This window comes from Folsomia candida, unplaced genomic scaffold, assembly GCF_002217175.1.
Source record: "Folsomia candida strain VU population unplaced genomic scaffold, ASM221717v1 Fcan01_Sc001, whole genome shotgun sequence".
Classification (NCBI taxonomy): domain Eukaryota; kingdom Metazoa; phylum Arthropoda; class Collembola; order Entomobryomorpha; family Isotomidae; genus Folsomia; species Folsomia candida.
This window is the reverse complement of record NW_019091193.1, coordinates 10,688-25,804: the sequence shown is the minus strand read 5'-3', so window position 1 is coordinate 25,804 and position 15,117 is coordinate 10,688. Positions and strand designations below refer to the sequence as shown.

The window sequence follows — 15,117 nt, the reverse complement described above, 5'->3', positions numbered from 1 at the left end:
CTGTTTGGTAATGTTTTAATACTGAAATTTAACACGGGCAGATGACGGGGACATCGAATAACCGTAGTGACATTGTCCCTCTGTCCCCTCATTCCGCGGCCACTGCTTAGAATTACTTACATACCAAGAAAGAGCTCAGCTCATCCCTCCGTAATTTACCATCTATTTACGACTAACGAGATTGGATCCGTTATTACAAAAACAATAGAAAAAAATCCATAATGCATGAAAACACGGGAGTAACACAAAACCACTTCTACATGAATTGGCTACCGAGCGAAAAGCGAATCAATTTTCAATTCCATTTTTCTTTTCCTCTCCTCTTAAATAAGTAGAACACTTGAGACAAAAGGAAGTGGATTGGATTTGACATCATTTCTGTGGGAAAGTGTTTTTTAAATAAAAAATAAATAGAAAGAAAGCGCGGTCTGGATGCGATATTTACCAGAAATTCAATCTCTTTGTCCTCCATTGTCTTTATTTTTAGTGGTGCTTCTTTTCCTTTTCTTGACAAACTTTCTCCCTCCATTCAGTTGAGAAGAATACATACACGAGCTCAATTGCTGGCTGTGAGAAAACCCAAAAAAGTGCACGTATCGTGCATGGCTCTTGATATATTTCTGAAACGAGAGACTTTCTCTCTCTCATTCTGTGTTAAATACGGAGTGAAAAGCGGGCAGAAATCTGCTGCGAAGTTGAATCGATTTTAAGCAAAAGTGAAGTGAGGAGAAAATTCGGATGAATTTTGTGTACAGTCTTTCACCAGAGTTCTGACGGGGTGGACGTGTTTCACTGCACTGCTTTCACTCATTGACCAGAGAGTCTCATTGTTAAAGTGGGTTTGTTTGGTGGGATTTTTGGTGTTTACATAATTTTCCTGGGGAAACGATATTACTTGTGAATTCTGCAAAAAATTACAACGATTTAGATTATCTGGCTAAAATTTAGGGTAAACTTTCATACATAAGATTGAGAAGAGCGTCTCATGATTTTTTTAAAGCTACTAATAAATTAGACAGATTTATTACCGGTCGTTTGAGCCTTTGAGTATGAGTAACTTTACTAAAACGATTTACTCCGCAATTTCTAATCCAGTAAATTCAGTGAAATTAAAAGTTTATTCAACAGTCTACGAAATGTGTGGAGCAAATCTGGATTAAAATCTACAGACTTACAGCGTCTCAAACTTTTTGGCAAGTTATACAAAAAAACGTTTTCCTACCTGCAGATTTAAGGAATCGAGCACAGTTTTTTTATATAATTTTCTAAAACAGATAAAAAATCTAATTATGAAAAAAAAATTTGAAACAATTTACTCGCCTATTTGTAACGCCATAAAATTCTTAGGTATCTTGAATACAATGTTTTATCCATTACCGAAACTAAACACTACCTTAACTTTACAACACATTTGATCTCTAATTCTACACGTGGTGAAGTTTTCCCCTGAGTTCTCTTCGCTCGAACTGAATCCTAATTACGAAATAATATTTATTTTCCAGCCTTCGAACATACCACTCTCCAGAGATGGATATTGATTAAATATCCAACTGTGCGTTTTATTACGTAATCTGCTTCCTTCCATTCCATACAAACGTACAGACAAAAGTCTGTTTTGGCAACTGTTGTATCCCATCCAACCGCGTGCTGTGGCGTCAAATCTGGTGGCACGTAGATACGTACCCATTTCCAGACTTATAATTGTTACCACAAGAACAGTAAACATTATTTGCATCTGGGCTCATCTCGCGGAAAAGAAAATTAATATCTCTGCCTCCCTCGCGACAACTCATCACCATCATCATCAAAATTTATTCGCAACTTTTTCATCACCATAATTTTGACTTTGTTCTCGAAAATTTTCTTTCAAAATTTCCAGAAGAGTTCATTTATTCAAATGTGCTTCTTAATAATCCTTCCGAACAAAAAAGTCTTTCTGGCTGTGCAATAATGATAATCTTTCTCTGTTTGAGTGATTAGTTGGAGGAGTGGATTTGTTAGTTAACCTATGGGGTGGTGTGCATAAATTATGTGAGAATTTTTTAAAATTAGGCAAAAAGTGCAATTTTTTTCCGTGTTACATTGTCAAAAATCTGGTGGATAACATAGCTTGTGTTGGTATTAATTTGATAGTAATTTGTTTCTGAGTGGTTAATTTTTTATTACCATAACATTACTAAACGGTAATGCTCGTTATTACCGAGCCGATTGAGTCAAATTTATACATATGTAAATACTACGGGCAGTAATGAATTAATACCAATTTCGTAAGAGTGTACCCGGATAAAAATAAGGGTGAAAATTCTCCGAAAATCGCCCACTTTCTTTACACCCGGCCCCCGACTTATCTTCGCGTGCTTATCTGACAACGAAATTAAAAAGATCCATCCAACCAGGCTGACAGCTCGGAATCGTTTAAACTTGTAATTAATTTTCGTCCTCGTACTTGTAACCGACCACGCGGAAATTAAAAAAAGTGTGTATTTTTGGTGTGATACCACTGCACCGTGTTGCCATAGAAACGTGGAAATCAGAGGAGGATGCCCCCCACGATTCGTTCCTTGCCCCAGGTGTGTGTCCATCGTAACGGAAATTGTCTTCTTTTTTGTCCTCTTTCTCGCTAATGTCGTGTATCTCAATTGAAGCCGTATTTGTCATCGTTTTGCAGGTCTGCGTCCTCTTCCTTTGTGCCAGCTTGGTCTCCGTTGGCGTGATTTATTTCCTCAATGCTGAAGTCGAGGCGAGGAGGAGGAGGGAGCACCAGCACGGTGAAATGGATCGCGGAACAATAATGGACAATAGGCCAGGTAGATGTGTAATATGCACTCTAAATAATGGTGGTAACATTTTTTTACCGGAGGAGTGGAGCTAATATAATTGGAAGCGATACGATAATTTTTAAGAAAATACAAATTGTTACCAGACAGTGGAAAATTGTTACCCGTGGTTTGTACTGATCTTTGAAAATTTGTATTGATATGTGCACGTTTCCCACGCGGTACAATCATCCATTTGGTAACGGTGTCTAATGTCTGACTGGTAAAAATTTGGTACCAAATTGTAACATTTATGAGACGACCGAGATTCAATTTTAAAGTGAACAATAGGACCCAGGACATTTAAAAAAAATTGATAGAATCAATTTGCTAGCAAACTTTTTTTACCGGATTTATGTAGTTACCTGGGACTACAAATTTCTACAAAATTACGCACACATGTAACCCATTCGCTCCCATCTTTCCTGAGCGGTAATAAAAATTGGTCCCCGAAATGTAAACCAATTTTCCCTGAAAATAGAATATTCTAGTTTTTTTAAGACTAAAAATTAAATTTTTTATTAGACAATATTTAATTTTATGTATTTATTTTATGTATTTATTTTCTATGTATCTATGTACATGACCCGGTAACAATTTTGTTACCAATAAATTTCCACGGTTATCGGTTTCCCTTCTTGTTTTTATACACAACTACTAATTTTATGTGAATATATAACCAGGTATATATGCATTTTATCTCCCTCACAGGCATAATTTTCCCCAAAATGCGGTAATATTTCATAAATTTCGTTCTAATATTTATACCCTGAGCACGTATGATTTTAAAAAGTGACTGATTTATCGGAGGGGGAAAGCTCTTGTACTTTCTCCCACCCGTGTAAAATCTGAGGTGAAAAGGAAATTTCCGCAAACCGGGTCACCCACTCTGACTTTCATTGAGACCGGATTTTCCATCCCTGTGTAAGAAAAGAGATTTAATAAAATGTATATACACAATACGGAGAAGGGCTCTCACCATGGAGAAAGTCTGGCATATTTGGATTATGTAACATGTTTTTTTGTACGAAATTTATTTTTTTTACCTTTTTTAAAACCATTATTTTTTATTTATTTTGTCTACCAAGAAATAAATAAGTGTATGTAGAATTGAAGTGAAAAACAAGAGGGTACTAAATGTTGCAAAATATTTATCAAATTGCGTCGCAAATTTTTAAAAAAGCATCACCTTCAATTGAAATGGAAACCTATATAAAATTTAAAAAAACGAGACAAGAATCTCAAAATATTTTCAAATTTTATAACAATGGTACTTTTGTTTATTTATTCTAGTCTTATGCTCTATTTATCATAACGTATTTAAATATTTTCAGAGTTACGAATTGAAAACTATGAAAATTGTATAAAATAACGTGAGACAATCCCACAGTTCTTGGTAACACGTAAAATCCTTGCACTTTATAAAACAATTTTACAAACTTTTACAAAATAAAGATACGCCTTTGATCTGAGGAAGTTTACAAAAATTCGTAATCTAATTTTGTTAAGCAATATTTGTAAAATCTTGTAAAAGTTTGTAATGTTACAGATTTTACAATATTGCCAATGCCTGCGTGAATCGCAAGTTCATTGACACATCCGAAAATCCGATCTTTAAAAGAAACACACTTCTCTCAAATAAATCAAAAATCATGTCAAATCTCCATAACACACTTTCTTTCTCTTTTTTCTTTCCAGAAACTCTTCAAATTCCGGAACATCATCACCTCACATCGTCCCAAAATCCCACCTTCCTCTCCACAATCTCCTCTTCGATACGGCACCAGTTCACCAAATTCTATACAAATTTCCGTCACGGTTTAGACAAACTGTCCTCGTCCAGTCGGCGAAGGAAACGTGAGCTGAGCGAAACCACTGAAATTATTAATCAAAATCAAGAAGATCTGCCCCACCGACGTCGCCACCACCAACACCACAACAGACAACGACACGACCAGGACGACCAGGAGGACAAAGCCGCCCTCATCATAACAAGTCATCCCGTAAAGAAAACAGTACTCGAGCCGTTCACAAAGGAGCAATGTTATCACACGGACGATGTCCTACTCGTCGTCGCGATTACATGTTTACTCAACTTCAGCTTCGTCTCAGTGGTGTGGTGCTCGGTGAGATGTTGTAATCGAAGGAGTGGGAGGAGGACGTGGAAAATTAAGAAGAAGAGGAGGAGGTACAATAATAAGAGGAAGAATAAGGGGGCACTCAGTTGGGAAGAAATGTGAGAAAAATTATGATTTTGTGGTTATTTTGGGAATCGGCGTACTCATGTCAACGCATGGTTTAACTGGGCTATATATATTGCATAATAAAATGTGCGATATAGTTATAAACATTTTATGGATAAATATGAAGGCAAAATTTGTATACATATTTTTATACAAGAGGAGCAAAATCTTGAAATTTTCGCATATGTACTTTAGATGATACAATTTTTAGCAAATTGAACATAATTTTAGCATAGTTTGTCCAGTTTTTAAAAAATTTATTTTCCAGCAAAAAATTTATGGGGCTTATTGTTCTCAGGCTTATCTAGTAAATAGGAATATTCATTTCTCATACTATTTTTCAAATCAGTTGCGATGCGAAATGAGACTTTGACGTGGTTATGCCCAGAATATTGTAGGCATTTATGAAATAAATTCCTTAGTTAATATCCTGCATAGTCATTCTTGTAGAGAAGAGGTAATTCGTTCGGCTTCTTTTTTTCGAAAGAAAATGCAATTTTTCGAATTTTGCACTTGTCCCATGACGTGGATGATATAAAACTTCCATGTCCAGGTATGTAGATAAGTGCCACGTAGAACTGGCGGGGTAAGACGACACAGTCATAAAAAACCAACTTACCTTACCTAGATCTCTAACAATGATAAATATCACAAATTACAAAATAATACCAGAAAATATATACCACCCTAAATTCTAAGCCGGCCTCACTTTCCCTCACTAATTTCCACTCTTAAGTACTTACTAAAATCTAATACTTTCTCTCTTCCTTCCTAATTCCAGGTCCTCTTCTGACTCAACATCCTGCACTTCATCGACCGACGATTCCGACTGCGACGACAATCCTCCTCCCCCCGTAAAAAGTTATTCCATGGAAGAACTCAGATTTTATTACGGTTGACATACATACATCCACCCATCCACCCATACTTAAATAAATACATATATACAAACCGTACCTGTGTATCTAATCTATGTGTATACCCTCTGATTTTCTAATAATAATAAAACCTTCACACGACAACAATAGATGTTGATTTTGACGACTAATTACATCCCACGAGGAGATCCTCTCAATCAGTGTCGTCGTGTCCTCGACCAAGTAAACAAATCCACTTAGCGAGTGAGAAAGATCATCCTTTGTGTTGTCCTCTGAGAGGAGAAAGTTGATGACTTGGGGCGATTTGAGAAAATAAAGTGGAGGAGAAAGTAACTTTTCCTGGGGAAAACTCAGCAGGAGAGAAAGTGCACTTGGTTCGCAGTCAAGTGGTTTTTCGTTCCCCTTAATGTCTTACACTTTCTCTTTTCCCCACTTTCTCCATGGAGGAAGGATTGAAAATGATGGCTTTTATCCACTCCGACGTACATACTTTACTTACTCTGTCCAACGGTTATGTTATGATGATTAGTCGTAGGTCATTTGGTTTCATGGGGATGTGTGTAATCTACCAAATGTGTGGTGGTGGTGGTAGTGGTGCAGGGAAGGATCAATATTTTATTAAAACACCATTTCCTGGGGAGAAAGTAGGGTTGCGAAAATTAAAGGGGGGAATTTGGTTTTTATTATTTATGAGAAATTTTTAAATGAGCAGATTCTGGTTAGAATTCTACGATTTTTACATATTTCATTTAGAAATATGCAAAGAATTTTTGAAATTTGTTTTAAAAACTATGCAAATTTCGTGATGTTTTATTTTCTCCAACATCAGTAGTAAAACAATACAGAAAGATTTTGTTTTACATATTAATCTACGATTTGTATTTCATTGAGATTTAAATATGTACGTAAGGAACTAATACATAGTTGCCAAAAACATGCCAGATTAAAAACATGTTGCAAAAATTTTGCAAATTTTACTTTCTACCCAATTCTAAAACACAAGAATAACTTTAATCCCTCTAAAACACCACCCCACACGAACCCTGGTTGCAGAAGGTGCTGGAGAAAGTGGTTCGTTCGTTGGTTGCCTGGCTGGTTGGTCGATGATGATGATGATGATGGGCAATTATATTTTCATCAAGATTAAATGAACCTAATGAACGACCACTTTATAATCAATCATTTTTAATTATGATTAAACGTTTCTGTCCGAGGTGAATAGAGGGAAAGTTTGTGAGGTGTTATATGCACACTTTGCGCTACATACGAGGCGAGACGATGTGTGCTCGAGGCTATGCATGTTTAACCTGCAGACCAACTTTCTCCTCTCATCTCATCTCTCCTTTTACCACCACCAAGACCACGACCAAGACCACTTTCTCATCTTCTTCTGCTCTTCTCTCCACTCCACTCCGGGCAAAATTATACCTTTGCATGTCAAGAGAAAGTAAGGAGCGAGAGAGAGTCGACTACTTTCTCTTCGACTCAATGATTGACAAAGTTTATAAGTTGGAAGGAAGGATTTTCGCGAAACACGCTACTCACTCATATGTAAGACAGGCCTTATGAGAGCTAAATGTAAGCTAAATGTGGATATGTCTGGCTTTGTGGGGTCGGTTGAGACAAAAATTTTGAAAGCAGCATCTGTTTGTGTTTGAGATAAGTGGAATACTTGTTGTGGGGAAATTGAGAATGTACAATTTTTGTATTAAATTGCAAACGAAGTGTAAAAACAAATCTGGGAATCCTTAATTGTAAGCCCACTTAAATAAAAATATATTTTTGAGAGTGGGACCTGGCTCGGGCTTTGCCAAGTCTGCTCCTACTGGTCCATGGGTTTTCATTATTGCCATCCCAGCTAATTTTTTTCTCAAGTTTTGTTTCTTAATTTTTTAGAAAGTAAGTAAAATATATAAGGCACGAAAAAATACTTATGGCACCGTAAATAACCCAACAGCAAGGCTAATCTCACACTAAAACCCAGTTCATCAGTACACACATACATACATGTATGTACATACATTCTAGTAGGGTTGCCGCGGGTAACGGGTCGGGTACCCGTTACCCGCATACCCGCACAATTCTTGCGGGTACCCGTTATCTGCGGGTAGCGACAGCTACCCGCACGGGTAACGGGTAGTTCAGTTTTTATTTAATTTTCGACATAAATCAGTTCACAAAGAAAGTTAGCAGCAGGTTAGTCCATTTACCAACAAAAGCGTCAATTTATTATTTATCCAATTCAAAATTTGCTGTTTTCCAGCAACTAGGGTTTATAGCGTGTGTCTTTTCGGAATCTACAGTAGCCTACTTCAGTCTCAAATGCTTTTCACGTCCCGAAAATGAGGAGAAATTATTGTTTCTCAAGCATAATTTGCCTGCTCTAAAATATGAGTAACAATTTGACTTGTATGTGTTTATGTAAGACTGACGATATTTTAATTTATACTTTAAAGGTGAAAAACTTGAATCCGATTGGAAGCAAAAATGTTATTTATAGACGATTTTGCAATTAAAACTTCATTTAAATCTAAATTTAAAAAAATCAAACTATAGATTGAACCTTCTTTCAAGCTACACCAAGATTGTCTAGCAAGTATAAGTATTTAAAAGTCAAGCCAAAAATTAAGAATCGCGTGATACTTTCCGTGGAATGTCCACTTTAAAGAAAATATTGGCGGCTAAGTTCTATTTTTAAGTAAATGTTCAGCAACTTTTTCCTCCACTGGACGAAAACCATGGTGGTCCTTGAACTCTGCCCCTAATAGCTGTCTTTAAACGGGCTATTTAAGGCTAGCCTCCATGACGTGGTCGTCTCAAAAAATCATTGAGTAATTTAAACTGCGCGAAATTTGCACCCCCTCTGGACTTTGAATTACATTAGCCGAATGAGCCGAATTATCCTATTATTTTACACCAGTTATTTTTATTTTGGCGTTCAAATTATTCAATTTCGTATGATTTCGTATAATTTGAACGCCAAAATAAAAATAACTGGTGTAAAATAATAGGATAATTCGGCTCATTCGGGTAATGTAATCGCGGATCCACGGACTCATCGCAAGATTTCCCATACGTTTACATACACAAATACACAGCAATATTAATAAATTTCAAACTAATTTTTCGTGACTTAGAAATCGAATTTCGAAATTCTGTACACCGCTATTGTTGATAATTAGCTGCTCAAAAATATGCATTTAAAATTGATCGATATGGATAAGCCAATTTTGCCTGATGATTAGCATGTGTTCTTATGGAATTTACACTATTTGTGGCATCCAGCCATTCTCAAGCTACCAAAATGTTTGATGTCGGCTCGAGTACAACGACAACGGGATGGTCTACAATATCGTCGACCAGAATTTCGAAATTCGTCCTAGTTGCTGAGATTTAATTAAAAATGTAGGGTTGTGACGTCACTGTTATGACGTAGGCGGCGCGTCATGGAAGCTTGCGTTAAGGAAGAGATAACTGATAATTCCTAATTTTTGGCTTGATTTTTTGATATAATTCGTTAAGAAATCCCGATGTAGTTTGAAAAACGTTCCATTGCAAGTCAAAAAGTTTGGTTTCAGAAACAACTAGTGACATTCCCAAAACAAATTATGGCATGCATTACTTGCGTATAGCATTATCTCAAACTACATATCAACCCAAGTGAGCAAATAATTAATTAAATCGAATTTATTCTGAAGTTTGGTTAGCTTTTAACTTAATTCTCATAACGGGTAGCGGGTAACGGGTACCCGCACGGGTACCCGTGCGGGTACGGGTAGTTGTGCTACGGGTAGCGGGTCGGGTAACGGGTAGCATTTTCGCTACCCGCGGCAACCCTACATTCTAGTACATTCGGCAGGGTAAGGTGAAAACGAACATGTTGGAGTTCAGGATCTTTTCATTTATTTCACTTTGCTAATTTTTTTGCAAATACGTTCCAAATATGTCTTTGAGACAAATCGTTGCCCGCGGAGGTACTAAATATAGTTCTCTATTTTTGGATAATTAAGGAGACGTATTTTCCACCAGCGGAAAATAAGCCCAAACTCATAAACCAAGCAAATGTGACGTCGATATTTAAAAAAATGACAATTTTTATCTAAATGTAATTTTTGAAATTGTGAAAGTATTGTTTTTAATTGTGACGCCACGTGCTTTGGGTACAGGAGTTTTTGATTTTTTTCCGTTAGTTACAAAATGTATGCTTAATCATTACCAAAAAATTGAGGACTATAATACCTCCGCGGGTTAGAGTTTATCTCCATGTTAATTCAGATTGTGGATTTTTTATTAATATCAGAATGTCAGAATGTTGAATGACAATAAATTTAGTGAACCAATTTTTCACATAAATTTATGACTAACAATTTCTTATTAATGTATTTTTTAGTAAAAATTGATTTACTGTTTCTGAACAATTATGGATACGCCATCCCTAATTGGAACCACGACTTGTTCAACCCTATTGTCCTGGGCGACAAATTCATTAAATTCGTGAATAGTTGAACCCAACCCGCCGTTTAAACCGGGAATGACGCTACCTCCCCAGAAGGCGTTGTCAATTAAAAATATTCCCCTTTCCGACAAAAGCCCAGAGTCCATGATCGTCTAGAAAAATAATTAATTGAATAAGTTCATTTATCAAAATAAGCTTAAATAGAAATTTGAAAATGTACATAGATTTACATAGATTTGACACTTAATTAATTTGTACAAATTCGTGAATCTTGAATCAATTTAAGACAATTTATAAATTTCTCATAAGTTTCACTTCGAAAATGTTTTTTTTTCGATAAGAAAACGAACGAACTAGCTGGGTAAATTTTATTACGAAAATTTGATTAAATTCCAGCAAAAAACTCAACAGTTCGCAATGCTTGACAAATTATGCTGAATTTCCAATTGTTGTGTTGAGCACCCCCAATAATACTGTTTCCCATAGCAAATGGACAACCAAGTTGAAAATTTAAATCGTGTCTGCTCCAGATAAATCGATATTAATAGCTCCAATTAGAACAATCTGCTGCACACCTTGTAATAATTGAGGTAATTTGTTTTATCTGCGTCAATGAAGACAATGTCGAATTTTTGGCCTTTGTTTTTTAAGTCCTGCAAGGATTCCATTGCCGGACCAAGCACGACCGTCACCTTCTTCTCCAATTCTGTCCCTTGGACCCTCTTTTTTAGAAAGGTTTCAAAAAATGGTTCCACATCGAGACAAACGACTTCTTTCTAAAAACAAGAGCAAAATAGTTCACAAAACAGTAAATTCTTGAAATGTATTGTCAAATTTTCAAATAACAGGTTAGCACATCGCTAAAGTTTTTAAATGTCCAGATTTTTTTAAATTTCGAAATTAAAAAATTAGAGCTCTTTCATAAATACTAAAAATTTCTCACCACGAGCTTTGACACGGCAAAGGAAATCGCAGAATGCCCCGTGAACATTCCTATCTCTAGAATCCTCTCTGCCCTCGTGAGTTGGGTGATCACCCTCAAAAAAGCGGCTTCTGGTTGGTCCGTCATCATCGCTTTTGGAGGGATGAAGGAGACCAAGCCTTCTTTAAATCTTGTCGCCCAATCTTCGTTGGCCGTGTCTTGAAAGACTTTCTCCTCGAGCGGAGTGTGTGGCGTGCTTAAGGCGTCGACATACTTTTCAATCCCGACTGCGAGAGTGTGACAATACTTCAATTTGTCGGTAATGGCGGGATTTTTGTTGTCCGCCAAAATTTCGGCGAGGCAAGCAGCCATCCGTTCCAACGGGGAGCCCGTGTATTCAACTAAATTTTAAAGTTATAGATGAACATAATCCTTACTCAATATAAAATGGTATTAAAATGTTCGTAAATATATAAAGCACGCCATTATTTATCATTAGACCAACTGCGTTCTTAACGATTTTCCGCATAATGGGGGCAAAAATTATATAAAAATTTGGATTTTTTATTTCCAAAGTTTTTTTTTAATTTCGGAAAAATTCAAACTAGTGGCGTCAACTGATTTATTTCTAACTAGGGGATTATACGAGTAAGCAGCGTAAATTTGACTCTTATATGTACAAATCAGTGCATTGTTTGTTGGGCTGCAATTCTTAACCAAATCGGTAAAGCTGCATAATGTTAATCATAATCAAAATATCTATCTCAATATTTCAGTTTAAAATTTCGCATTAAAAATGGATTTTATCAACTATACCTTCTTCCAGTTCGGACGGATTTTTAGGCAATGTCGTCATTTTGCAGGGTTTCTCAAATTTGGCAACTTGTCGTTGAGGAGTATGCAAGTCTGTGCGTCTTGTCTGCCCTATGCATGCGAATGAGGGGGCTTAATGACCAAACACCTTAATTTATAGGATCCTAATTATCGTATGTACAATTAATTGGCTGATTGTATGTGTATGTACATATGTAAGTATAAGCATGCATGTAGTGTACATTAAATGTACGTATGTATGCACATACTTTAATATAACTACATAAATACCTACTTATCTATGTACCTGCAAAGCTGTAGCACGTGATTATTATTGTGATAACCAGTGCTCACCAGTGCAAATATGCATTCCAGACAATTATGCAACAATTAATGTATCATGATTCGAAAGATAACTAAAAGAGTGTATGTAAATATTTATTTATCCACAAACAAAAGGATTAACACGACACGTGTACAATAAACTAAGAACGACGTTCAAGCGTCCAACCAATGGCACGCCATGGTCACAAATTTCTACAAAATTATGCATCTATTTCCTTTATTTACATATATTTCAATTTTCATAATTTACAATTTGCATTTCATCTCGTTCAAAATTTCAATTTCCTTCCTCAACATTTCCGACAATTCTTTATTAATCGGATCCCAATTGCGTTCAAAAGAACGTTCCCGGATTTCTGGTTTCGCCATGGCCAAACTTTTCGCGATTGCTTTCACCGTCCTTACCCTTTCCTCGGGGGACATTTCGCCCCTCCAGTAGTCATCGATTTGACGGTAATTGTCCTCTTGGCCGCGATCCGGACGTGTCACAGTGTCACTCGTGACGATGTCGCCACCCTCATTTCCGTTTCTGTTGCCATTATGGGAACTTATTCCGTTAAAACTGCTCGGAAAATATTTAACTTGGTTGAACCGGTTGGAAAAAATTTCGGTTTTTTCATTTCTATGGAGCGGGCAATTAACCGGAATTTTGTTAAAGTCGCGACCCAGCCGGTGTCGTTGGGCGACGCTGTATGCAAAAATTCGCCCATGGAGGACCCGATCTGGACTAAGGGCGACGCCAGGGATCAAATTTCCCGGGTGAAAGGCGACCTTTTCGATTTGCTCGGCAAAATTGGAGGGGTTCTGGTTGAGGGTCATTGTGCCGACGGGGATGAGGGGAAATTCCTTCTCGGGCCAGATTTTGGTTGGGTCGAAGGGGTCAAAGGTGCATGTCGAGGAGGTGGATGGGGTCATTATTTGGATATTTAAAGTCCACGTGGGGAAACGGGATGATTTGATGGAATGGTATAAATCTTTGCGGAAATGGTCAGGGTCTTCATAAGGACAAGAGGAGGGGGATGTTGAGACAGGTTCCTGAAATATTTAAAGAAATTATGTAATTTATAGTACAAATTCGATTGATAATTTAAACCACTTAACAATTTCATTTAACCCTTTAAACTGTAACGACGACAATTGTCGTTTTATAAGAAATGGTTTAATTCGGGAGTACGACAAAAGTCGTCCTGAAAAATCGTGGTCATGGCGCGGAAGGAAGACAATTGTACAATTGTCGTTTCTAGGAGGTCATTGATTTTCACCATTTTCTCTCCGCGGCCTAAAATTTGTTGCAATTTTGAGAGATTTCTCCTATGCCAACACAATTCTAAATTTGAAGATTTTCGTCCCGAAAATTTGGATATTTCCCTATACAACGCAATGTTAAATTTTTGACTTTTCAGTTTTTTGAGTTTTAGTAAAAACTCCTGAATTTCTCCTCCCGCGCCATGACCACAACATACTTATAGTGTCACCGATTTAATGCATTTTCTTGTCGTCAATCATACACGTTAAAGGGTTAAACCACTGAACAATAAGTATGGAGTAATTTTGCATCGTCCAACAAATAGAATTTATGTATACAAGATGCAAAAAGGAGGTGTAATTTTGATATTAAATATTTACTCACTATGCAATTGGCAAAAACAACGGATACAAAAACTTGTAAAATTCGAAAGTCTTAATGTACAAACACACATAAATACTTGAAAGGCCACAAATTACAAATATTTTAAAAATGCAAGTCAAAAATAATGTAACAATTATTATGTTGCATATGTATTTCAAAAAATATTATACAAATTTATACCCAGATCCAAAAGATGTCTTCCATTATTTACCTGTACATCATCCGGCAACATGTGATACCTCACAAAAACGCTTTCCCCACACTGTCCACCTTCATAAAAAAAATTGCCAATTAAAAACAAAATTTCCCCAAAATAACACGTCAAAATTCAATTTTGTATCAAAACCCTCAACTTCATACCCGTCCACTTAAACGTATTCAACGCGAAACCCTTCATCTCCCTGTAATTTTTCATCCGTCCCGCATCACTGAAGGAGAGCAACGTTCCAAAGGTGACTTCCGGTCGTAACGAGGTAAAATCCCAGTAAGTATCCGGATCCAGGACAAACGTCTCCGGGTGACGCATCCTCGATCGTCCAATGCTCGGGAAAAGGATCGGGTCTCGAATATTGAACGCTTTTATGTTCAACATGAGCAAATCGTAATTTCCATCCTGCGTATAAAACTTGACGGCGAACCCTCTCATATCTTCGACCCCATCGGATGACCCCGTTTCCAGGACGGTCGTCGAAAATCGCGCCATCACGGGAACCTCGACCCCCATCTTGGTAAATAATCCCGCGCTTGTGTACTTTCCAACAAAGTATCCCAGTGCCCCAGTCCCGTTGGCGTGGACGATCCTTTCAGGAATCTTTTGTTAGACGAAATCCGCCAAAAAATCCTGGAAATTTTGATCCTGCAAAAGCAAAGGACCTTTTTGGAAAGGGACGCAGTTAAGGATTCGATGATATTTCCCGTCTCGTTTACGGGTTGGGCGGTGGTGGGGGTCGTCATTGCAAATTTGGATTTTGCAAAAACTAAAAGTTATTATTGATAAATAAATATTTGCAAGTT

General features: G+C 36.9%; 3 protein-coding genes and 1 long non-coding RNA gene across 4 annotated transcripts; 1 reads left to right on the top strand and 3 right to left on the bottom strand.

Moving 5' to 3' along the window:
* Positions 1-147: 147 nt before the first annotated feature.
* Positions 148-1,331, bottom strand: LOC118433876. Its single transcript, XR_004833631.1, has 3 exons — positions 1,223-1,331; positions 446-904; positions 148-378 (listed from the first exon to the last, which is right to left on the bottom strand). It is a non-coding gene; the product is annotated as an uncharacterized LOC118433876 (long non-coding RNA).
* On the top strand, positions 1,270-6,086 carry LOC110841849. The gene is made up of 4 exons (XM_022087548.2): positions 1,270-2,570; positions 2,669-2,807; positions 4,515-5,052; positions 5,841-6,086. Exons 1-4 carry the CDS (start codon positions 2,541-2,543, stop codon positions 5,956-5,958), a joined length of 825 nt encoding a protein of 274 aa, XP_021943240.1. The 5' UTR covers positions 1,270-2,540; the 3' UTR covers positions 5,959-6,086.
* A 4,139-nt stretch (positions 6,087-10,225) lies between these two features.
* Positions 10,226-12,231, bottom strand: LOC110842368 (caffeoyl-CoA O-methyltransferase). The gene is made up of 4 exons (XM_022088104.2): positions 12,132-12,231; positions 11,337-11,716; positions 10,969-11,169; positions 10,226-10,545 (listed from the first exon to the last, which is right to left on the bottom strand). Exons 1-4 carry the CDS (start codon positions 12,169-12,171, stop codon positions 10,339-10,341), a joined length of 828 nt encoding a protein of 275 aa, XP_021943796.2. The 5' UTR covers positions 12,172-12,231; the 3' UTR covers positions 10,226-10,338.
* A 295-nt stretch (positions 12,232-12,526) lies between these two features.
* On the bottom strand, positions 12,527-14,827 carry LOC110863660 (catalase). The gene is made up of 4 exons (XM_035849949.1): positions 14,464-14,827; positions 14,315-14,373; positions 12,879-13,508; positions 12,527-12,544 (listed from the first exon to the last, which is right to left on the bottom strand). The coding sequence occupies exons 1-4, from the start codon at positions 14,825-14,827 to the stop codon at positions 12,527-12,529; spliced, it is 1,071 nt and encodes a 356-aa protein (XP_035705842.1).
* Between the last annotated feature and the right edge of the window lie 290 nt (positions 14,828-15,117).